This window comes from Microcaecilia unicolor, chromosome 2 (genome assembly GCF_901765095.1).
Source record: "Microcaecilia unicolor chromosome 2, aMicUni1.1, whole genome shotgun sequence".
Classification (NCBI taxonomy): Eukaryota; Metazoa; Chordata; class Amphibia; order Gymnophiona; family Siphonopidae; genus Microcaecilia; species Microcaecilia unicolor.
Window position 1 is genome coordinate 47,487,632 of NC_044032.1, and position 24,588 is coordinate 47,512,219.

Below are 24,588 nucleotides of genomic sequence, written 5' to 3' on the forward strand. Positions count from 1 at the left end.
AAAAAAGTACAATACATATTATGCTGCTTATTCTAGAAATAAGCAGTGGATTTTCCCCAAGTCCATTTTAATAATGGTCTATGGACTTTTCCTTTAGGAAGCCATCCAAACCTTTTTTTAAACCCCACTAAGCTAACCACAGAAAGTGAGGGCATTAACTATTCCTATAGAAATATGCAGAAATTTAAAGACAATGTTTGAGGATATTATTTTAAAGTCCTTCCCTCCAATTGCCACTACACATGCCTCCAGTAGCTTATGTGGGACCTTTACTGGTCTGAGGCATGTCTCCACCAAGTTGCATCCTCAACGCTGCTAGCTGGCCTGCAGGGGCCACCACCATAATGGCTGCGTTTTGCTTGTTTGTTGTTTTTATTTTTTAACAACTCTCCCTAGCCTGAATTCATCATATCCATGCTGCATCTAGGCCTAACCAAGCCAGATTTAAATTAAACCAAACAGATTTAAATTACTACACAGGAAACAAAGTGACACTTAATTTACATTTATGTCATAATTTAAATCACTAGTTATGAAGAATCAGTAGAAATAAAAGTGACACTGTAAAAGGAGTATCTGCCTGTGTTGCATTAACTAAAATTAAATTAAAACTGAGTTTGTGGTACTAAATACTGCATTTTTGTGCAAACAAGAAAACAGCTTCAGAAGTTGATCCAAATATTATGGCACAGGAACACAGCAGTCCTTACAAATATAGTACTCGATATTTGTTGACCTGAAGTTCGTGAACGTACAGAGTCGCTCCTTTCAGAATCTTTAAAGCTGGATCAATTCTCATAATGCTGTTTCATTTGGGCAACTAGGCCCTGCATATCTGTTACTGTACATGAATTTTATATGCATGCTGTGTTACCCAAGGTACAAAACTCGTTACATTACCAAATTAGGTCTCTTAAGATCTGCAGCCATGATAAGATTTGCCCTTATATAATTTTCTTAGAAGATCTAAAGAACATTAAAATCGATGGAAGGTACGTTCACAAACTTATTCCTCAGGACTGCAGGGATATGTGCCACTTGCTCACATTTGGTTCCACTTTCTATTATTCTCTCTTTCTCTGGAATTTACAGACTCCCCCCTCCTTGCCAAAATCTACTCCATTCTCTAAAATTTCTCTTCTAATTCACTGATTTTCTTCATCTTTGTAATTTTAGACCATTGTAATTCTCTATATAATGGTCTCCCACAATCATCTCAAACATACTCACTTACTTCAAAATACAGCGGTTAAAACACTATATATGGAAATTGGGGTGATGGTTGTTAAATTTTTCAACACTTGAAAAATTTGACAAGCATCACCTCAATTTCCATATATAGTACTACCTGTGGTTTCCAATCCATTTTTGAATTACATTTAAAAATCTGATTCTCATGCATAGGATCTTACATATAAGTTTATTATGATACCTCCCAACAACCAGCTTCCATGACCTCAGCACCCTCTTTATGAAATGCCCTTTGCCTAGACCTCCACTTAGAGTACTCAGTTTCTAAATTTCAGACAGACCTTAAGATACAAGGTGGACCTTTGGAACCATGGGGCAGGGCGAGTGTGTGTGTGAGCTCCCTAGCTAATTTACCCCCCCCCCCTTTTCCCATTACAGTATAAAACAGAAAAAACAACCAGTAAATCAACTGAAAGCTGTATGCCAACTTGATGTCCACTGAGGTGAAGACAGTTTAGCAAATACTATTTAAATATTATAATTATGTACAAGAGCTGATTAGGTCCTGCACCCCCCCAGAAGTTGTGCTTATCTTCAAATACTCTGTTAACATGGAAGTTATAATTAAAAATTATGATTATTCAATCAACTGAACTATGTTACATTAAAAACCGAGACACCTAATTTTTAAAATAAAAATTCCAATTTAAATTTTTTTTAAAAATCTAATTTTTTTTCTTTTAATCAGATTTATCAATTATAGGTCTGACTTTAAACAGGCACGTGTCCTAAAGAATGGTTATTTTAAATAAATCCCATAAGCTATATTATAACTAGAGATTCTGATTTTAGGTTTTAGCCAAACACCAATAGAATATTTATTTTGCCCGATAAACCACATGAGCCAATGCACTTTGTTAACTCTCCCTTTGCCTGCCTTGCATCTACCACACTGATTGTTCTGTGCTATTGATTCCATGGAAAAGGTATTGTGCAACATCAGAACTGCAATCATCAATATACATTGATTTTTGTACTCTCAACCACCATCTAAGAACAGAAGTCGTAATTACAGCAAATCTGTTACATGATTTTAATCCAATTGGATTATTGCAACTCTTTATTAGTGGGACTGTCTCAGACAGTGATTAAGGCATCTTGATGGGTGACATGCCGTCATATTTTCTCTCATCAATGGCACTGGATACCTCTAAGATTGCTAAGAAGTGACAACACTAGGAAACAATTGCCTGCTAGTCAACATATCGGTTAGTTGAATCACAAAAAAAGTAATTTACTTTACATGGGCCATTTGAATGAAATGCTTTGCCACTTGTTGTGAGAATGGCAGACTCCATTGCTGCTTATAGGAAGCGACTGAAAACTATTTTCACAGGCCTTTGATATAAAGATGTTTGAAGTGCAACTATGATCTATCATGATGGAAGTGGTATCTGTGTATTGCTTTGATCAAAAGTCTTGTTTTTATTACAACAATTGCATATGTTTTTATTGTAACAATTGCATTTGATAATTTGTTCTTCGCACTGAGCTGTGGTAAGTGCAGCTTATAAATTTCTTAAATAAATGCTAAAGCGTTCTTGCACTATCAATCAGGCTCACAGTGGTATCACATTACAAAACTTACAACTATTGTGTAAACAAGACAGTCCTTATAGTTCCATATCAGACACAGGTCCATTAACAAATATTGAGCAAATCTGCACGATATCAGTACCTGGTATGTAATTGCTCTGTGGTTCAATTCCCGCAGGAAAATTAGTGTTTTCAGGAATGGAATGAGTATAATCATCAAGAGGAGGCAATTCTGTTAAGATCTCAGTATGCCGAGGCACCAACACAGGAGGCAAAACTATAGAGGAAAAAAAGGGTAGAGAATTAGACTACATTAAAATTTACCCCTTTGAAAAAAAAAAAAAATCAAACAGAATATTATGTTTTAGGATGGAACACTGTAGGAATACTCCTGAAATTCAAGATAATTCTAAAGCAAACCAGAGAAGAAACAGTACAGTATGACTCAGATTATCCAGACTATCCTCTGCAGGGGGTGGTCCGGATAATCATAAACTTGGATGATTGAACATACTTACTTTTCAAAAAGAGCACACAATCAGAGCATCGTTTGTTGAGAATTAGTTTTATTTTCAACAATAAATGTGAAAAAATTACAAACTACAAGTACTGTATTTGTAAATACTGTATTTCCATTTAAAAAGGAAAATACAAGAAAATGCGAGAGAGGCAAGATGGCGACTGGGAGGGAGGGAGTGTTGAGAAGACGCTCCAAACCCACTTACCTCAAAATTCCTCAGACAAAAATTTTCCTTCTTTTATACAATGCCCAAGAGGAGGGGCAAACAACGAGCAGGTCCCGCGGCTTCTGTTTCACCGTTAGTGGGCTCTTTGGAACGCTTCTTCGGTCCGGAAACAGTGTCAGGAGCTGGAACTCCGATGCCGGAGAGTACAGGGAGAGGTGAGCCGCCCCTCCACCTGGAGACAGAAACATCTCTAAGCCCTGAACAGCGGTCAGCTCCTCTCATGCTGGCAGACACGCTGAGAAGGGACTGGGAAACCCCTAGTTCCCAAGAGGCGACGGGCCTCCCGCCGCGGAACCCAACCCGGACGGAAATCCGCCGATGGTAGCCGCACATGAATTGCTGGATTCAAGGGAAGGGAAAGTCCTGACTGGGAACCGGCTGACGAAGGAAGCAGGGCTTATGGAGGAAATTACACGTGTAGATTTACCAAGTAAGTCTTTTCTGGGGGAAAAACCAGATAAAATTACTTTGGAAGCTATTTGGGAAGCTTTAAAGAACCTGGAAGCTTCATTCTCACAAAACGTTTCCTCACTAATTGATCAGTCTCAGACCTTATTAAGTAAAATACCAACGTTAGAAGGAAAGTTACAAACTTTGGATAAAACCATGGAGAATAATATGAGAGATATACAAAATTTCTAACAGGCACAAGCCAATTTAATTAAAGAAAATTTATATCTTCAGAACAAAACAGAAACTTTGCAGAATGCACAGAGGTCTAATACACTTAGATTGATAAATTTTCCAAAATAGGCTTTAATAGCCCCATTAATAACTTTTAAAAGATATATGAGTGACGTTCTGAAGATACCAGAGAAGGCATACCCCTCCAATATCAAAAATGTATTACCTGTTACCATATAAAAAAAAGGAGAAGGAACAAGTGAAGGATCAGGGGACTGAAATACCATTTGATACCTTGGATTTGAATTTAACACAGACTCTGGAAGACGACAATTTAGGCTTAATATCAATGACTAATAGTCTCCTTTGTATTACAACCGGACAGAAACTGGATCCTTGAACAATTTTTCCTTCGCAGAGAACAGCTTTTCATGAACTATAAAATAAGAATGTTGCCGGATGTTTCCAAAGCAACCCAAAAGCGGCGTAAAGAATTTCTTAAATTATGTCCAAAGATAAAATTGAGTGCTCTTTTCTGGTTAAAATTTCCGTGTAAATGTGTAGTAAAATTAAATTCTGTAAAATACGTGTTTTTTGACCCTAAACAATTTGATTCTTTTTGGAACTCTAATAAAGCCTTATTACCTTCTGTACAGTCAAGGCCAATTATTACATCTACTCCGTGAAATAGTTAGGAATTCCCAGAACATCCCCTCAGTCCTCAGTTTCCTAAAGGAAAGAATTTTTTTTTTTAATTCTTTGTAATTCTTCAGATATTGTGCTATGCCTCTCATTTTGTGGACTATAGATGAAAATATAATGGAAGTTTTGTAAAATTTTCATTTTATATTGTAAATTAGCTTTAATTAGCTTGTTTTTTCCTTTTTTTGATATGTTACCTGTCAATATAAAGATGGAAGTATAGAATTATATTATTCTTTTTTTCCTGTTAATCATCTTTGCTATATCAAGATGTATTCTTGAAATTAATGTAAAATGGTAAAAAAAAGGAAAATAGACTGTAATAAAGTATTTCTTGTATATTTACTACTGTATTTCTATATAAAAAATGAAGTACACTAACAGTATTTAAAAGTAAAGTACAGTTGTACAGACTACTGTATTTCTATTTAAAAAAGGAAGTATTTTTTAATTGCTTCAAGGCTGATTTTCGTTTCTCTGTTGCAAGATCACAAAGCCTTTTCAGACACAAAGGAGCTGGATTGCACAGCTTTCTTCCTGTTTAAATACATTCAAATGCTTCAGCATATGTCGGTTCCACATCAGCATTAACCTGGTGATCATCATCAGTTTACGATTCTTCGTGTCCTGTACCAATTCCATGATTTCATCATCTGTTATGATCCGGTACCCTGGATCATTCACATCACTGCTTATCCATTTGCTGACACTCTCAACATCACAATCAGAGCAACCAGGAATCTGTAGAAAACCTCTGGCAACGTTTTTAAGGGCATCATCTTCTTTTCCCTCTCCGTGTCTCTCTGATGTGTTTAGAATTATGTTCCACACATTTTTTCAGGGTTTGGTTTTTAACCCGATTCCAAGTGTCAGCAACCACGTAGGAACAATCTTATGTTCAATTCTCTTATAAACTAAATCGTGCCACATTTGTTTTCTATGTCAGCCAAAATAAGTTTTTGTAGCAGTTTCCTGTAAAGTCGTTTCAATGAAACGATAACACCTTGATCCATTGGCTGCAATACAGATGTCACATTTGGTGGCAAAAAAAGCACTTTGCATCTAGCTTCCTCTCACTCTAGACTTTCTGCTGTAAGATGGGAAGGTGCACTGTCCAACAATAAAATGACGTTTCCATCTTTCCCTGTACTACTACTACTATACACTTGAACATGAAGAGACAGTCCCTGCGCGACGAAGCTGAAATCTTTTCACCTCCAGTATGAAGTGTTTTACCAGTCAAGGAAAACCTTGCGCATCCAGGCTTTTTTTGGCTTCTGTACAACAGCGAAAGGTTAGGTATGTTTTTGAATGCACACGGAGTTTTAGATTTACCAATCAGCAATAACTCCAACCTACAACGAACAGTTGCATTTCCCTCAACCAACAGTGTGACAAGTTCTTTAGATGACTTAAATCCAGGAGCAGATTACTCTTTGCGACTAACCAGCAACGTACTGGTGAAAAGCACACCCGAAAAAGAAAGAAACGACCGCGCGGCCACAAGGCCACGACGACGCGCCCTCGCAACTGAGGACGAGGAAAACCTTTTTTTTTTTTTTAAACGAGAAAAAAAGATAAGGGCTAGGCCGCAATCCAGTTTCCGGGGCTGACTAAGAGAGGGACGAAGACACGTCTCTCTCCAGCGCGGAAAGGAAAAAACTGAGCGGGAACGGTCGCGCACGGGCGGGAAGACGCCCGCGCATGCGCGGTTGGCGTGCCCTGCATGCGGGACCTCCCGCGAAGTTTTTTTTCCGGTCGGAGGGGGCTGCCGTGGACGTCAACCCAGTCGTGAGAACAAGCAGCCTGCTTGTCCTTGGAGAAATTTCAAAACCATCCAGTGCTGGCTTTGAAGTCTGAATCCCCAGAAGTTGCTTATTGAAAAACATCTCCTTTTTGCCTAAGAGGCCCAGAAATTGGATGGCCCAACGATCTTTTTTACAGGAACCAAAGGGAGCTTTATCTACCTGTTCAATAGGTGACCGTATCATGGTTTTTCTGGAACTCCCTTCTTTTTTTTTTCAAGAACTGAGACGTAGTTTACAATAGCATTGCTTTATCTTTTTATGTCAGATATTGTTGATATTCCTACACCATATTTTTCTGCCAAATTCCCCCCCCCCCCCCCCGACATTCCCTTAATTCTCCACGATGTCAATTTTGTCTTTTAATGACAACAGTGTTTTTTGTATTTTTTTTAAACACTGCTATGTCCCCTCTCTCGTTGTGTGAATCTGAAAGGGCAAGGCTTTCCTCTGCCATGTCCTGCAAGCTGAAATGGCAAGGCTTCTCTGCTGCATCCCCACAAGCTGAAAAGGCAAGGCTTTTCTCTGCTGCAAGTCAGGAGGACAAGGAAAGGGCAGGGCATTTCTCTGCTGCTTCCCCGTTCCCGTTTACATCATTTCCTGCAGCAGACTGCTCGAACCGTGAGGATGATTAGCTGGGAAGGTTCTACATGGTAGACTTACAAGTGTGTGTGTGTGGGGTGGGGGGCAAATAATGGGCCACAGGCGAGAGAAATGAGACAGGGAGTGATGTGGGTGGACATGTTCCCACTCTGGCCGAACTGGTCCACATAATTAGACATGCAAATAATTCAAACTAATGCAGATGCAGTCTTATAAACTTAAGTAAAAAATCAGTAGTTCTGGGCTAGCTCAGAGGCAGTTGTATGTTATGTGGAATTTTAAATTTGATTTCTTGATCACGTATCATGTTCAGTGGGTGAGCCAGAGCTGGAGATGCTGCAAAAGCATACATAACCCCTGGACAGGGGAAGTATTTTCAACTAATTTTCAACAGTGAGAACAAGTGGCCCAGACTTGTGTAGCGCCTAAGAATAGTCACTAGAATGGTTGGGGCTAGTAGGCAGAGCTTGTCTAATTAGTGAGAAAATTCCCGGTGGTTATGCATGTAAGCTCATAATGCTTTAGTTCAATAAACCCATCTTCCATCTAAGATGAAAATCCTAACAGTGGGCATAAAGAAATAAAATATTAATTGGGCTAAGTTTACAAAAAGCTGCTTACTTATGAGCATTCTCAACATAGAAATTCATCAGTTACATAGATAGCTCATGATGCCAACGTGAAACATTTTTCAGATCTTTCTACTGAATAGTTAAGAACCCTCTAGGTCAACGCTTCTCAACTTGGTCCTTGGGGCACACCCAGCCAGCCAGTCGGGTTTTCAGTGTACCTATAATAAATATGCATGCAAAACTCTCACACAATCATTGTGGATATCTTTGAAACCCAACTAGCTGAGCGTGACCCAAGGACTGGATTGAGAAGCACTGTTCTAGATATGCTGTGTAGAACTACCAATGCCTAATTTCTGTAATTTAGGTGAGCTTCAACTCCACAAAAGGGAAGGAGGCTGAGCATATGTGTGATCAGTAAACTGTCTACATAAAATTTTGTACATATGTAAGCACACCTTTGTTTTAAGACCACAGTCACAAATAGGGACTTCCTATTGAAACGCTATCTTCAACCAGAGAATGTTGAAAGAAAGCACCCATCAACAACCATCCGACAGGATGGAACAAATGTTTGATGAATGGGCTAACTCCCTTTGAAAGTTTCACATCAATCTGTATGTTGTACTTCCCATTTCATTTCCTGAAGATTTTTCCTTGTATTACAAATATGCTCTACAGAACAGAGCTATCATCAAACTAAGCTTACATATCTCAATAGGCTGGAAGTTCCAGTTGCAAAGAGAACCTTATAAACTGGCTAACAGACTGAGCAGCATGCACTGCTGCAGTTAAGCAAGACTGCAAGTAACTGATGCTATAAAAGTGATATAGAGATAGCCATTGCCTCTTTCAGATCTCCTGCAGTCAAAGAGTTTGTAGGGTTTCAACATGGCCTTCCATTTTTGTCACGTCTCAATACTATCTGGACATGTCCTGAATAGTGCATTTAGATAAGCAGCTCTACAAAATGTCAGTTGAAAGTTTATATCCCCATACTGTCTTTTCTACATTGCTGCTCATAATCCAAAGCTAATTCACGCTTATGCAAACTCTCAGCCAAGGTAGACTCCCCCCCCCCCCACCTAAAGAGAGAAAGAAAATCATATTGTCTTTTCTACTAATATCTAATTTGCTCATCCAGACCAACAGAAAAGACTCTATAGTCCCTTCTCCCTCAAAGATCTCTGCCATTGTTTATTATGTTATGCTATATATGTTATGATACTGTCCTTGTTTTCAGCACCTGAACTGGGAGGCTGTTTTATACATCCACCATCACTCCTGAGTCTAACCCATTCTTTATCCTCTGACTCTCATTCCAAGGTCTCCTTTCCATTGAAAGATGACAGATTCCTCTCTATTTATACCTTGGACATATTTACATGTCTCTAATCTCCCCTTATATTTTATTTAAGGGCAAGGGCATTTGATATACTGCCTCTGTGGTACAACCTGGTTTACATATATACAGGTACTTTCTCTTTCCCTATTGGGCTGATAATCTAAATTATTTTGTTCCTGGGGCAATGGTGGGTTACGTTACCAGTTTCTGGAAATGTTCTCCTTCCTGAGATTCTAGGACAAGAGTGACAAACTGCAATTCTGAAGGGCCATAAACCAGTCAGGTTTTCAGGATCTCTCTAATGAATATGCACTGCATCCATGGTGTGCAAAACCCTCATACATATTCATTAGGCGTATCCTTAAAACAAGACTGGTTTGTGAACCTCCAGGATTGCAATTTGACACCCATGGTATAGCGCCCCTACGTTTAGGCCAATGCTTGTCAACCTCATGGCACACCCAGCATGTTGGCTTTTCAGGATATTCACAATGAATATACATGAGATAGATTTGCACAGTTGGTGTGCAAATCTCTCATGCATATTCATTATAGATATCCTGAAAACACAACCAGTGGGTGTATGCTGAGGACTGGGTTGAGAACCACTGTTCTAGATGATACTGCAGTAGAGGCGTACCTACCATTGAGTGATCCTGGCAAAATATCCAGGGCCACTCACTGGTAGAGGCCACCACTTGCTGCACCAAAGAGCCCTATTACCAGGCATAGGCACCCAGCTCTCCACTCTCTACCCTCATGAAATGGTACCTTATCTCCCCCCTTCTGCTCCACCCATCAGTCCAGCATCTCTCCCTGTGCCACACACCCCCATCCCTCCAAACCTATGGTAAGTTGCCAGTAGTAGAAGCGCTGAAGACAAGTCTCCTTTGGCCAACCAAAAGGTCTTCCCTCTGTTGCGTCTCACTCACATAAGGAGGTTGGATATGGCGAAGAAAGTCTTCCTCTGGCCGGCCCACAGGTCCTTCAGTGCTTCTGCTGCCAGTGACCAAGTTTGAAGGACTTTTAGGATGAAGGGAGATATGCTGGATCCATAGTAGGGAGTGGGTGAAAGGGAGAGATGCTGGACCAACGGAGTGAGGGAGGGAGACAGACCCCAGATCAAAGGGTGCCGAGACTGGAATAGGGGGGTGAGAGACTGGAGGGAGGGAGAAATGCAGGACTGCAAGAAGGAACAAGGGTGGCAATGGGGGGGGGGGGGGGGGGGGGAAGAGAGAGAGAGAGAGAGAGAGAGAGAGATGCTATTGTGGGGGTGTATAAGGAACAGGAAAAGAGAGGGATGAAGCTGGATGCAGAGCATGGAGAGAGCATTGGGACAGGGACACTGAAGGGAAAACCTGGACACAAGGGGAGACGCTAGACAGAGCAAGACACAATGTGGGGAAGGGAAGGGAGGAACAGAGAGGACAAACGTTGACCACTGAGGGAGAATAGGGGCACAGTGAGGGAAGATGGATGTCCTCTTTGTCTGTCCTAATTAGACTGTAAGCTCTGTCAAGCAGGGACTGTCTCTTCATGTTCAAATGTACAGCGCTGCGTACGTCTAGTAGCGCTTTAGAAATGATAAGTAGTAGTAGTAGTAGTCGACACAGTAAGAGAAGAAATGCCAAATGGACAGGAGGCCAATGGAACAGAGTTAGAAAACAGAGAAAAACAGAAGAGAGATAATGGGACCAAAACAAATAGAAAAATAAATGCTCAGAAAACAAAAGCTTAAAGAAGGTATTTTATTCAGGATTCATTAGTTCAGCATTGGGCCATGTGCATCTCTGATAGCTTGCATTTCAGTTTCTATTTTTCTCATTTTGCTGTACATAAAGAACTAATTCTTAAAGTTTCTAGTTCATTTTTGTATTACAGAGTTGTGGCCACTATCCCCCATCCCCCCCCCCCCCCCCCCCAATGTGGGAGAGACAGTGTTTTAGGGGCTCCTCAATTTTTATGCCTAGGGCTGATTCAATCCTAGCAACATAAATGCACTGCAGCCTAGATGTTCCAAATATCCAGTAGATTAAGATCACCTAGCAAGAGCACCTCCCCCTTTATGGCAATTTTGTGACAGTTTTCATCTACAAAGGAAAACTGTACTAATATAAATAGGCGTTTCATTCCTTGTTTACAGATTAACCTAAAGTTCTCCTTACCTCATAAGCACTGCAGCTATTGTTGCTTTAATAATTTTATATATAGCACCATTGTTCCTACCTGATCCTTTCTGAGTAGACCGAAGCTTGGTGTAACCATATCCCATTCATAAGCCAATACACCCAAGTTAGTCTCTTCCATGATGGCTTCCAGATATGGCAGTGTTGGGTCCCCTGGGAAACGGTGATCATAACATGATCTAGTTTGAGCTACTATCTGAGATGAACCCACAAAGGAAGTAGACTGTAGTTGCATTTAATTTTTGAAAGGGCAACTATAATAAAATGAGGAAAATGGTTAAAAAGAAACTAAAAGGATCAGCTGCAAAGGTTAGGACACTAAATCAGGCATGAACGTTATTCAAAATACCATCTTGGAAGCCCAGTCCAGATGCATTCCACATATTTGCAAAGGTGGAAAGAAGAGAAAACGCCAAACAGCGTGGTTAAAAGACTGCCCCTATTTGACTGACTGTACATTTGTCCTTTAGATTGTAAGCTCCTTTTAGCAGGGACTGTCCTTCTATGTTAAATTGTACAGCGCTGCGTAACCCTAGTAGCGCTTTAGAAATGTCAAGTAGTAGTAAGTAGTAGTAGTAGTAGTAAAGTAAAAGAGGCTATTACAACCAAAAGATTATACTTCAAAGAATAGAAAAAGGACCCAAATGAAGAAACATAAGCACTGGCAAGTCAGATGCAAAGCATTAATAAAGAAGGCTCAAAAAGAATATGAACAGAAACTTGCCGCAGAGGCTAAAACTCTCAGAGTGCTGGCGGTCCAGTGCCTGGCTTGGATTGGGGGTGGTGAGGAAGGAAAGAGAGGAGCTTTAACCCCAACGCCAGCTCTGAGTTGGCATAGGGTTATGGCAGTATTCTGCCCCATGATCAGAGCTGCAGTATTCCCTGGCTCGCTTATAATTTGCCATGCCAGGGCACCATGTTCATGCTGCGCTGCTAAATGTGGGAGCTAGTGGCCTCTAGAGCCCACATTTACCTTTGATCGGCGCCCTGAAGAAAATCCCAGCATGGCAACACGTTCCCACTCTTCTGTAGTAAGCTTCTCACAGAAACATGGAGCCAATAGTACTAAGGTTGACTCTATACTAAACTCCTTTGTGAAGATGCTGAAAAGAGGAATACTTGTACTGCCAATATAAAGAGAATTTTGGTAACAAAAGTTCCACAGATGAAGCGAGGGAAACAATCAGGGTGTTTTGGTTTGTTTTTTTTAAGTAATTACCCTGCGTCAAAAAACTGAGGTGACTCAAAAGCTCTCTAAATAAAAAGGTATATAAGAATATGAAATAGGCCTTTCCAGAGGACCTAACACACGTGCACTGCCCTGATGCTGTTCGCTGGATCCCAGCCTAGGAACAGCATTTAACCAACTCAGAAACTATAAGTAAAATCTTAACTCACCACAAGCAGAGTGGTCTTTTTTTTTTTTGATGACTGCTGCCATCACTGAATCCACTTTAGGCAAATGTAGCTTTTCTAGCTCAGGTGTGGAAATGGGGTAAAGATGCAACATAGTCTTCACCACCAGAAGGGCAGCATCCAGGGTGACCCATTGAGCAGTGATGATTTCCTGCATAGCCTCATGCACTGAAGAAGATTTAAGGGTCTTCTGGTGCTTGCCATTTTAGGATTAGCAGATACAGGTGTAGCAGGATCAGAAGAAGAAATATTAAGAACCTGGAGAGCTTTAGGTATTTATAGGAAGGCAATTCTTCCTTATGAAACACCTGCACCGCGGTGGGATAATCTAATTTGTCTGTAAACAGCTCTCCCTCCCTCCAATTCTTCCTGCATCTGTGCCGAAAGAGAGACAGGGGAGCAATAGACCCTACTTCTGAGTTGGAGTGCAAACATCTCTTCCTCGGGGCAGGGACTATCAGGGGAAAATGAGGGAGTAAGAAAACCAGAAATCTCCATAGGCTGAGCTAAAAACTGTCAGTTCCCCTAACAGACTTCAACATGTAGGCATTATGGAGCAGCAAAATGAACCCGGGGGTGGGGGTAGGGGGATAAGGTCAGAAGACCCCACACAGACATCTGTGTAAGGGCCTCCGAAGCAGTGCCGGGTAAAACAGGTCATCAGTAGCACTACTCCCAAATTGCATTGCTGTAAAATGGCTGCTAGATCAATTTTAGCCCCATAAGAATGAGCTTGCATCTCTCCCACGCAGGAAACTAACAAAGCCTCCCTCGAACACGGCCCCCTCTGCCAGAGGAGAGCCTGCACAGCCACCAAAACACTGACCTGATGCTGCTCTCTGCTTCCAGAGTGGGAGAGCGTTTAATAACTGTTTGCCAGTGTGCGAAAGTGGCAGAAGCTAAGAAAGCAAATAGAATGTTAGGTAGGAGGAAGACAGAAATATGGCAACTTATAGGAGCCAGCAGCTCTGCAAGTGAGAGGAAAGGATGTTTGTTTTTTTTTTCCTTCTGTATAGGATAGGAGGTAAAGTCTGCAGATTATCAAGGAAGATATTAGGAAAGAGGGACACACAGGTAAGAGCAATTTGGATTGATTCATATATTCTAAAGACAAAATCTGAAAATATATAAATTCGGAAAAGCTTAGCTTTTAGGTATACAGTACACCAAATCAAATCAAAATCCTTTTAGACTCTTCATTGTGGACGTGTCCTCACTCCTTAGATCAATTATTAAAACTGACCCCCCCCCCCCCCAAACTATGCCTTACTAGAAGACAGAGACTCTTACTCCTGAAAGCTTCAGCTTGGTAGTCCAAATTTTATATTGCCCCTCTGAATTAGTTCTTTATTTTTGGGCTGACCTGCTTTTGTTTTGCGTGTACAACAAGAAGCAGCAAGGTTGGTCTCAGGATGATCCAAATGAGCATATTATGTTTTTATTATCTAAATTACTGGCTTCCTGAAGTATGGTGTATGCAGATTCAAAGTTTGGTTGCTTATATACAAGGCTTTAACTAACAAAGCTCCTCTGATCATTGTTGCTACCTTAAGGATTTGTCCTTTGAGATATTTATGTTCAATGAACAAAATTTATTAGATGTTCTATCTTTCCATGTAATTAGTTTAAAAAAAATGAGGAATAGTACTTTCCAGGTTATGGAACTCTCTACCTGATGAGCTCTGTAAATTTGATCAGCTCTTATCTTCTTGAAAGAATTTAAAAGCACATCTGTTTAAACTGGCACTTAATGGCATGTAAACTACTGAACTGTTTGATAAAAGATGGAATTATGCATAATATTGATACACTGCTTGGTACATGGCTGGCAAAATCTTAAATGTATTATACATTAAAGGTTAGTCTTGTTTTCTAAATATTTTATATTACTTGACTATGTATGTTTATTTTGTTAACTCCCTAGAATTGTAGATAGAGTAGAATAGAAACTATTTAAATAAATTAATAAATATATTTCTAAATTTCCTGAAGGGTAGAAATGAGAATAGTCCGGCCGTTGACCAAAAAATAAGTGGGTAGATGATCAGTGGGGGAACCACATAAAAACCAATCTCTGTCTTTTGCGTGTTCAGACAGCTTCTTAGCAAACATCCAAGTTTCAACAGTTTTCAACTATAATGCTACAACCTATATGATAGGATTGTAGCACCAATGGGCAAGAAAAACTGTCATCTTTATAAATTCTGATTCTCCTAAGACTGTTAACTGACAAATTGGCTGCACATAAATGTTTAATGCAGATAATGATGAACCTTGGGGATCTCTGGTGTGCAATGTAGATCATGTAGAACTCTCACCACACACGCTCACTTGCTGCATATGGTGAAGAAAAGAATCAAACCAATATTACCAATGTAAATAGCAGCTAACTGATTAACAGGAAGACTAATGTTATGAAATGCGTCCAATATATCTAGCAGCACTAAGACATAAGTAGCACCCAACTCAAATCAGTGTTATACAGTATCAAAAATTCAAAAACTAAAATGAGACAAGCCCAAGACATTCTCAGAACCTACAAAGTCCTGTTGTGGAATACTAGTTTCTCACTACTTTAGACAGAAAAGGCAAGGATGAAATAAGTCTTCAGTTAAGGTCCAAAGGATCGATATCGTTCTTCAAAACAGGTTGGATAAAGGCTCAATTCAAGGAGGCAAGCATGCAGCCTGGACTTATTCACATTTATGATAATAGACTCTGCAAGAACCAACTAATGCTTTTAGCACAGAGATGGAGCAAACGCTCAAGAGGACTTGTAAGCTTGTAAGCTCTTTGAGCAGGGACTGTCTTTCTTCTATGTTTGTGCAGCGCTGCGTATGTCTTGTAGCGCTATAGAAATGCTAAATAGTAGTAGTAGGACTACATGAATTTAGGCCCAAAATAACCTCAACCTAAGGAGAAATTATCTATTTTACACTGAGAACAGGTTCAGAAGATATAACCTTAAGAACAGACCGAAGATCCATCAAGCCCATTATCCTGTTTCCAATAGTGGCCAATCCAGGTCACAAATACCTGACAAGATCCCAGAACAGTAAAACAGATTTTAATGCTGCTTATCCTAAATATAAGCAGTGGATTTTCCCAAGTCCATCTTAATAGTGGCTTATGGATTTTTCTTTTAGGAAATTATTCAAACCATTTTTAAACCCTGCTACGTTAACTGCTTTTACCACATTCTCTGACAAAGCATTCCAGAGTTTTATTTACATATTATAGGCACAAATTTGACCACAAATTTTTAAAACTTTATTTTGAAAGAGTATACCTGACATTTTCAGGCTTATTTTCGAAAGAGAAGGGCGCCCATCTTTCGACACAAATCGGGAGATGGGCGTCCTTCTCTCAGGGTTGCCCAAATCGGCATAATCGAAAGCCAATTTTGGGCGTCCCCAACTGCTTCCTGTCGCGGGGATGACCAAAGTTCCAGGGGGTGTGTTGAAGGCGTAGTGAAGGCGGGACTGGGGTGTGCCTAACAGATGGGCGTCCTCAAGCGATATGGAAAAAAGAAGGGTGTCCCCGACGAACACTTGGCCGACTTTACTTGGTCCTTTTTTGTTTTGTTTTTTTTAGACCAAGCCACAAAAATGTGCCCTAAATGACCAGATGACCACTGGAGGGAATCTGGGATGACCTCCCGACTCCCCCAGTGGTCACTAACCACCTCCCAACCTGAAAAAAGACAACATTTTTTTTTTTTTAAAAGAGTATGGGTGAAGGACCTCCTTCGCTATTGCCTCCGGTCCCTGCGACGGCAGTTGAGGACGTCCCTCGCTATTTATTTATTTAGATTTTGCTCACACCTTTTTCAGTAGTAGCTCAAGGTGAGTTACATTCAGGTACACTGGATATTTCTATGTCTCCGTCCCTGCAACTGCAGTTGAGGATGTCCTTCGATATGCCTCCTTCCCTGCGACAGCAGTTGAAGATGTCCAAAATGCGGATGTTTATTGGTTATTAGTTTCATAATAGTGTGTGTTTGAACCACTAAACAACAGTCATTTAACAGTTCCATTTCACTCAAAATTCTATAAACTTCTGTCATTCCCTCTCAATTGTATTTTTTAAACTTTATTTTTATTAACCCTCCATTGCCCCAGGTACAAAAAAGTACCTGTATACAATATGTAAGCCGCATTGAGCCTGCCATGAGTGGGAAAAGCGCGGGGTACAAATGTAACAAAAATAAAATAAAATAAAATATAAACAGTCTTACAAGTATTCACTTGATTCAGAAATGCAACCTACTTACAGGGTAAGAAAAGAAAAATACAACCTACTACAAAGAAATCAGGATCCCCCAAGCATATCCATCAGGCCACCAAAAACCCATTTTTGGGGGGGGGGGGGGGGGGGGGAGGGGTGGAAGAGAGAAACAAAAAGCTGGTGGAAGTAAATGTGGAAGTAAATAACATTCTATGAAAAGAAATCAGTCACTGGCATGATAAACTACCAGATTATGAATATCATGAACACTAAGTAAACAGTTAAACTAAGAGGCAGAACCTCTCATTAGGAACTTTATCAAAAGCTTTCTGAAAATCTATGATACACTACATCAACCGGATGACCTTTATCCACGTTTATTCACGCCTTCAAAGAAATAAAGCAAATTTGTGAGGCAAGATTTCCCTTGGTTGAACCCATGCTGACTAGTAAACTATTAAACCATGTTTATTTATTTATGTGGTCCGTAATTTTACTCTTTATAATAATTTCCATTATTTTACCTGGCACCAATGCCAGGCTTACCTGTCTGCTATTTCCTGAATTACCCTAGGAACCCGTTTAAAAAAAAAAATCGGCCTTACATTGGCAACCCTCCAATCTTCAGGTACTATGGATGATTTTAATGACAGGTTACATATTACTAATAGCAGATCAGAAATTTCATGTTTTAGTTCTTTGAGTACCATCCGGTCCAGACGATTTACTACTCTTTCATTTGTCGATTTGGCTCAGTACGTCTTCCAGGTTCACCAAGATTTCTTTCAGTTCTGCCGCAGCGCCACCCTTGAAAGCCATTTCTGGTACAGGTAGATCTCTTACATCTTCTTCCGTAAAGACCAAAGCAGAGAGTTCATTTAGTTTCTCCGCTATATCCTTTGTCCTCCCTGAGTGCCCCTTTTGCTCCTTCGTGATCTAAAGGTCTCATGGATTCCCTCACAGGCTGCTTCTGATGTACCTTAAAAGGCTGCTACTGTGAGTTTAAGCCTCTGCAGCAAGTTTCTCTTCATATTCTCTTTTATCCTTCTTTATCAATGCTTTGAATCTGACTTTCCAGTGCTTATGTTGCTTATTTCCTTCATTTAGATCCTTTTTCCATTCTTTGAAGGACATTCTTTGGCTGTAATAGCCTCTTTTCACCTTTAACCATGCTAGCTGCCGTTTTCTCTTCTTTCTACCTTCTTGGGGTACTTTTCCCATGTGGATAACTGACCATTTAGTCTTACTGACCATTTGCCTTTTGCCCAGCTTGCAATCCACAAAAGAATTCTGCCTCTTAATTTCCTAAGGAGTCTTTGTTGAATGCCTTCTGATAATCCAAGTACACCACATCAACTGGCTTATTATCTACTTGTCTGCTTACAACTTCAAAAATAAGTATTTATACAAATAGTAAGAAAACTTGCCTTAGATATGACTTAATGGGAATGAGTCAAAAGTTCATCAGTTTCCTGTCTTTAGTATCGAATCCACTGTTTTCCATTGCTAATTCATTACTTAGATTGGAATCCCGTAATATTGTTAAAAAGAAAGATTACTCTGCAGTAGATCAGTTACCTTTATATTTTCAAGGAAAGATCAAAAAGTTGAGATCTGTTTTTTTAACTCACACTAATACTCCTACTGAATTAGTTCAAACACAATTCCAATACAAGGCAGGGGATTTCTGTAGATAGATCATGGATGGAATTTAATAGTATCACATGGAGTGCATTTTCTAATTTATTTCAAAAATATTCTTCATCCTTTTGCATACTGGATACTTGACCTCCTTACATCATGAAAAACTCGTGTCCTTTCGTTTACAAGTCTTTTCATGAATAAGAAAAAAAGAAAAAAGCTGATGGAATTTTTTTTCCAAACAATATAGCTGAAATCACAATTACAACTATTCTAAAAGATTTGAAGGTGCCAAAGTTCAAAGTTGCCAACTATAGACTGGTGGCTTCTATTCCATTTCTTAAAAGCTTATGGAGGGACTAGTAACACTACAGTTGAATCACTATCTGTTCCGTATATCCTTTAGTAAAAAGACAGTACTAGCTTCATTGCTAGATCATGCAAGGTCACGCAAGGTCACTACTGAGCGAAAGAAAATGTGCTCTACTTCTTCAATTTGATTTATCCTTGGCCTTCAATCTGGTGGATCATGCTCTACTGCTGCAGAATCTGCAGGAGTTGGGAATTGCGGGCAAGGTTCTTGGGTGATATTTTGTGCTGTAGATCCTATAGAGTCAAGCTACATTCAGAATTGTCATTTAACTGGAGTAATCCCTGCGGAGTTCCTCAGGGCTTTCCATTGTTCCCAGTACTATTTAATATCTTTCTGTGATCCCTAAGCACATTGTTAGACAAAAACAAGTTTCACCATTACATCTATGCATATGACATTTCTGTAGTTATTCCTTTTCAATCCAATGGTGATATAAATATTTCTAAAGTCCAGAGTTGTTTCGAATTTTTAGAAGGATGGATGAATAGTTAAGAAGCTGAAATTAAACATGGAGAAAACTATATTTTTATGTTTTCACACTAGACTGGATCAAATCCTTCAGATACTGACTATCAACAGAGTAGCTTTAGAGATCTTTCATTTTTTAAGTTTTTGGAGGTTTACATTGATAGTTCAATTTCATTGGAACCACAGGTTAAATGTATAGTTAAAAAGTGCTTTTTTTTTCTAATGAAAACTGTACAATAAGGAAATATTTTGAACCTAACCAATTTGAACGGTTAGTTCATTCTTCGTTATCCACCTTGGACTATTGTAATCTGATCTATCTAGGTTGCATGAAGAGCACGTTGAGAAAATTACAGTTGGTGCAGAACATGGCTGTTAGATTAATTTTTGGTTTATCCAAGTACAATCATGTCTCCCCTTTCTATTTAAAACATCATTGGATGTCAATTGCTGCCAGAATTTTATTTAAAACTAGTAAAAAAGGCCCGTTTCTGACACAAATGAAACGGGCGCTAGCAAGGTTTTCCTCGGAGTGTGTATGTTTGGGAGAGTGTATGTGAGAGTGACTGTTTGAGAGTCAGAGTGAAAGTGTGAGTGTGTGTGAGAGAGAGTGAGTCTGGGTGTGAGTGTGTTTGTGAGAGTGTGTGTGTGAGAATGAGAGTGTGTGCAAGTGTGTATGTGAGACACAGTGTGAGAGAGAGTGTGTGTGTGTGGGCGAGAGAGAGAGTGTGTGTGAGACACAGATTCTCTGTTTGAGTGAGTGTATGAGACCAAGCGAGTGTGTGAGTGACTGTGTGGCACATAGAGAGTGAATGTGATACAGTGTGAGACAGAGTGTGTGAGAGTGAGAGTCAGAAAGACATTGTATATCAGAGAGAGAGTGTGAGCCGTGCCCTCCCAATCCATGGCCATCTGTCCCCTGGCCCCTCCATTCATCCTTTTCCAGCAATTCCCCTCTCTCCCTGAGCCCTGCCCTCCCAATCAATGCCCATCCATGCTCCTCTGTCCCCTGCCCCCTCCATTCATCCCTTTCCAGCAATTCCCCTCTCTCCCTGAGCCCTGCCCTCCCAATCCATGGCCATCCATGTTTCTCTGTCACCTGCCCCCTCCATTCATCCCTATCCAGCATTTTCCCTCTCTGCCTGAGGCCTGCCCTGCAATCCATATCCATCCATGCCCATCTGTTCCCTCCATTCATCCCTATCCAGCATTTCCCCTCTCCCTGAGTCCTGCCCTTCCAATCCATGCCCATCCATGCTCCTTTGTCACCTGGCCCCTCCATTCATCCCTATCCAGCAATTGCCCTCTCTCCCTGAGGCCTGCCCTGCAATCCATATCCACCCATGCCCATCTGTCCCCTCTATTCATCCCTATCCAGCAATTTCCCTCTCTCCCTGAGTCCTGCCCTCCCAATCCATGCCCATCCATGCTCCTCTGTCCCCTGCCCCCTCCATTCATCCATTTCCAGCAATTCCCCTCTCTCCCTGAGCCCTGCCCTCGCAATCCATGCCCATCCATGCTCCTCTGTCCCCTGCCGCCTCCATTCATCCTTTTCCAGCAAGTCCCCTCTCTCCCTTCCATGACCCCCCCCCCCCCTCGCATCCATGCTCCTCTCTATCCCATGTCCCCGCCTGGCCCGCCCTCTTCTCCTCCCCCCCCCCCCCCCTTCGCATCCATGCATCGTTTTGGTTTTTTTTTTCTTCTTTTTCAATTTACCTCCGTGGCGTTTCCGGCAGCGAAGCGTCAGAGAAGGAGGCGGCGCTCCCGACGTGTAGCTTTCCCTTCGCTGTGTTCCGCCTTATTTTGAAGGCGGAACACAGCGAAGGGAAGGCTAGACGTCGGGAGCGCCGCCTCCTTCCCTGACGTTTCGCTTCCGGATTTGTTTGTTTTGTCGCGAGGGCGGGGCAGAGACGGCTGGCTGGCTGGCTTGCTTGCTGGCTTGAAGGGAGGCTTCACACCACGAATCCACGAACCCTACAGCTTCAGTGACGTCAGATGGCTTCAGGGCTTCAGGGCTTCACAGAACGTTGTCCTCATTAGAACGTTCACGGTGCGTTTTATTATATTAGATGGTTCGTGTTCTCTACAAAGTACTACAATGGCAGGTTCCAAATTATATGATTACACGCTTTTGTTTTGTACCCTAAATAGAAGTTGGAAGCACATTGGTAACAATTTTTTCACATTCCCGAATGTGAAAGGAAGGAAAAGATTAGTTCTTTTTGATGGGTTACTTGTAGTTCAGGGTGTACGATTACAGAAATAGGCAGCAGGGCTGTTTTCATTATCACAGTCCTATATATCACATGGAGGGGCATTTTCACTATGACATCCAAGTCCAACTTTCGACGTTTTGCAAAAAAACATCTAAATCTAAACAGGAAAGAAGATCATTTTTGAAAAAGAAAAACATCTATATATTTTTTTTCGAAAATACTGTGGACGTTTTGTTTTTGGTCCATTTTCGGGAAAAAAAAAATGTCCAAGAGCAAAACGCACAAAATCAATCCATTGGGATGTAGGAGGAGCCAGCAGTTTTAGTAGACTGGTCCCCCTGACATCCCAAGACAGCAATAGGGCACTGCAGTGGACTTCATAAAAAGCTCCCAGGTACACATCTAACCATTGCTCCCTTATCTTGTCTGCTGAACCCCCCAAAACCCACTACCCCCAACTGTACACCACCACCACCATAGCCTTTACAGGTGAAGGGGCACCTATATGTGGTTACAGTGGTTTCTGGTGAGTTTTGGAGCGCTCACAGTGACCACTGGGGGAATTAAGGGGAGGTCACCCCTGATTCCCTCCAGTGGTCATCTGGTTGTTTAGGGCACCTTTTTGTGCCTTGTTATAAAAACAGGTCGTCTAAGTTTTAGACCTGGACATTTTTTTTTTTCTATTATGGCTGAAAAATGTCTAAGTCTTAGGAACGCCCAAGTGCCACCCTGAACACACCTCTCACACGCCTCCTTGAGATTTGGACGCATTTCTGATGGACTTCAAAGAAAAACGTCTAAAAATAAGTTTCGAAAATACTGGATTTGGACATTTTTGTGAGAAAAATGTCCAAATGCTGCTTTATGCCACTTTTTAGATGTTTTTGTTTTGAAAATGAGCCCGTTAGTAAACTTCTAAAAATTTCCTTTTTAGAAAAAAATTTTAACTTTTTAACTATTGTTCCCAGTATGTTCTGTCTTTTTTAGATTGGAACCCACTTAGAACTATTGAGGTATTAGCAGGCTATAAGCCTGACTGTAATGTAATTTCACTAGGGACTGGCACCAGGATCAATGGTCTATAGTTTTCCATATCATCCCCGGAGCCTTTTTAAAAATCAGTATTATATTGGCAACCCTCCAAATCCTCACGTAGTGTGATAATTTTGAATGATAGGGAAAATTCAGTTCTTACCTTGGTAATTTTCTTTCCTTTAGTCATGGCAGATGAATCCATTACGAGTGGGTTGTGTCCATCAACCAGCAGGGGGAGATAGAGAGCACTGAAAAATCCTATTGCCTCATGGCCAGCTAGCTCCTTCTGCCTCTTCAGTATTTGAAGCTTCCAAAGCAGTGTTACACCGCAAAGCATAATAACATGAACTTTCCTCACAGCGGACGAACGCCCCAAAACTGGAGCTATAATTCAAAGGAGGGGATGAACTCATCCTCCTGGAGGGAATGAACTCATCCTCCTATAACTGAACAGAAATCCTGAAGACTTTTTCCAACTTCTCCCAATGAGGGAACATATATCTACAGGAAAAACTGAACATAAAAGTAACATAAATCACATAATGAACCACTGAGAGAGGGATCATGGATTCATCTGCTATGACTAAAGGAAAGAAAATTACCAAGGTAAGAACCTAATTTTCCCTTCCTTGTCATCAAGCAGATGAATCCATTATGAGTGGGATGTATCAAAGCAATCCCTAGATAGGGTGGGAACAAGCCACACCACGCGCCAGCACTTGTGCTCCAAAATGCGCGTCTCTCCTGGCAGCCACATCCAGCCTGTAATGTCAGGCAAACGAGAGCTTAGAAGCCCAAGTAGCTGCACTACATATCTCTTGAAGAGAGAGTGTTCCAGTTTCAGCCCAAGAAGAGGAAATCGCTCTTGTGGAATGTGCCTTAAAGGCTTCAGGTGGAGGCCGGCCAGATAGCAGATATGCTGAAAAGATAGCTTCTTTGAGCCAACGGGCTATAGTGGCCTTAGACGCTGGAGACCCTCTGTGCGGACCTGACAAAAGAAAAAAAGATGGTCAGAGGTCCTGAATGCATTTGACATGCGTAGATATTGCAAGAAAGCCCTTTGCACATCCAGAAGATTCAACTGCCCATAGGCTTCTGGAAACTCCTCTTTAAAAAAGGAGGGCAGGAAAATAGGCTGGTTTAGGTGAAACGCTGAAACCACCTTACTCTGGAAACGTACCATTACTCCGGACTCTAAGAATTGCAGAAATGGGTCTCGACAGGACAGCGCCTGGAGCTCAGATACCCGTCTCGCCGATGTCATGGCCACCAAAAAGACCGTCTTTAAGGTCACATCCTTCTCCGAAGCTCGCCTAAGTGGCTCGAAGGGCGAACACTGAAGGGCCTTTAAAACTAACCCCAGGTTCCAGGCCGGACACGGAGCCCGCATGGGAGGACGGAGCCGAAGCACCCATCTAAGAAACCGTGTCACATCCGGGCAAGCAGCCAGAGAGAGGCCAGCGACCTTCCCTCGAAAATATGATAAGGCTGCCACTTGAACACGCAGGGAATTATAGACCAAGCCTTTTTGTAAACCATCCTGCAGAAAGTCAAATATCGGCAAGACAGAAGCCCGCATGGGTGTGATCGCTTTAGAAGCACACCAAGCCTCAAATTGGCGCCAAATCCTGGCATAAGCCACGGAAGTGGAACGCTTGCCGGCCTGTAGGAGCGTGGAAATGACTTTACTGGAATATCCCTTGTCTCTCAATTGCGCCCTCTCAATAGCCATGCCGTAAGACCAAAGCGGCAGGCGTCCTCCATGGTCACCGGGACAACAGGTTCGCTACCAGAGGTAATGGCAGGGGATCCTCTACCAGCATCCGCTGGAGGTCCGCATAC

General features: G+C 41.2%; 1 protein-coding gene across 4 annotated transcripts in view; it reads right to left on the minus strand.

Annotated features, from left to right (window-relative positions):
• Positions 1–24,588, minus strand: part of SMAD2 (SMAD family member 2) — a 193,306-nt gene that overhangs the window by 45,377 nt on the left and 123,341 nt on the right. For all 4 annotated transcript variants that reach the window (XM_030192921.1, XM_030192920.1, XM_030192922.1 and 1 more), the window contains one exon: positions 2,930–3,064. In XM_030192921.1, coding sequence (XP_030048781.1) covers positions 2,930–3,064 — 135 coding nt within the window. The remainder of the gene's footprint in view (positions 1–2,929; positions 3,065–24,588) is intronic.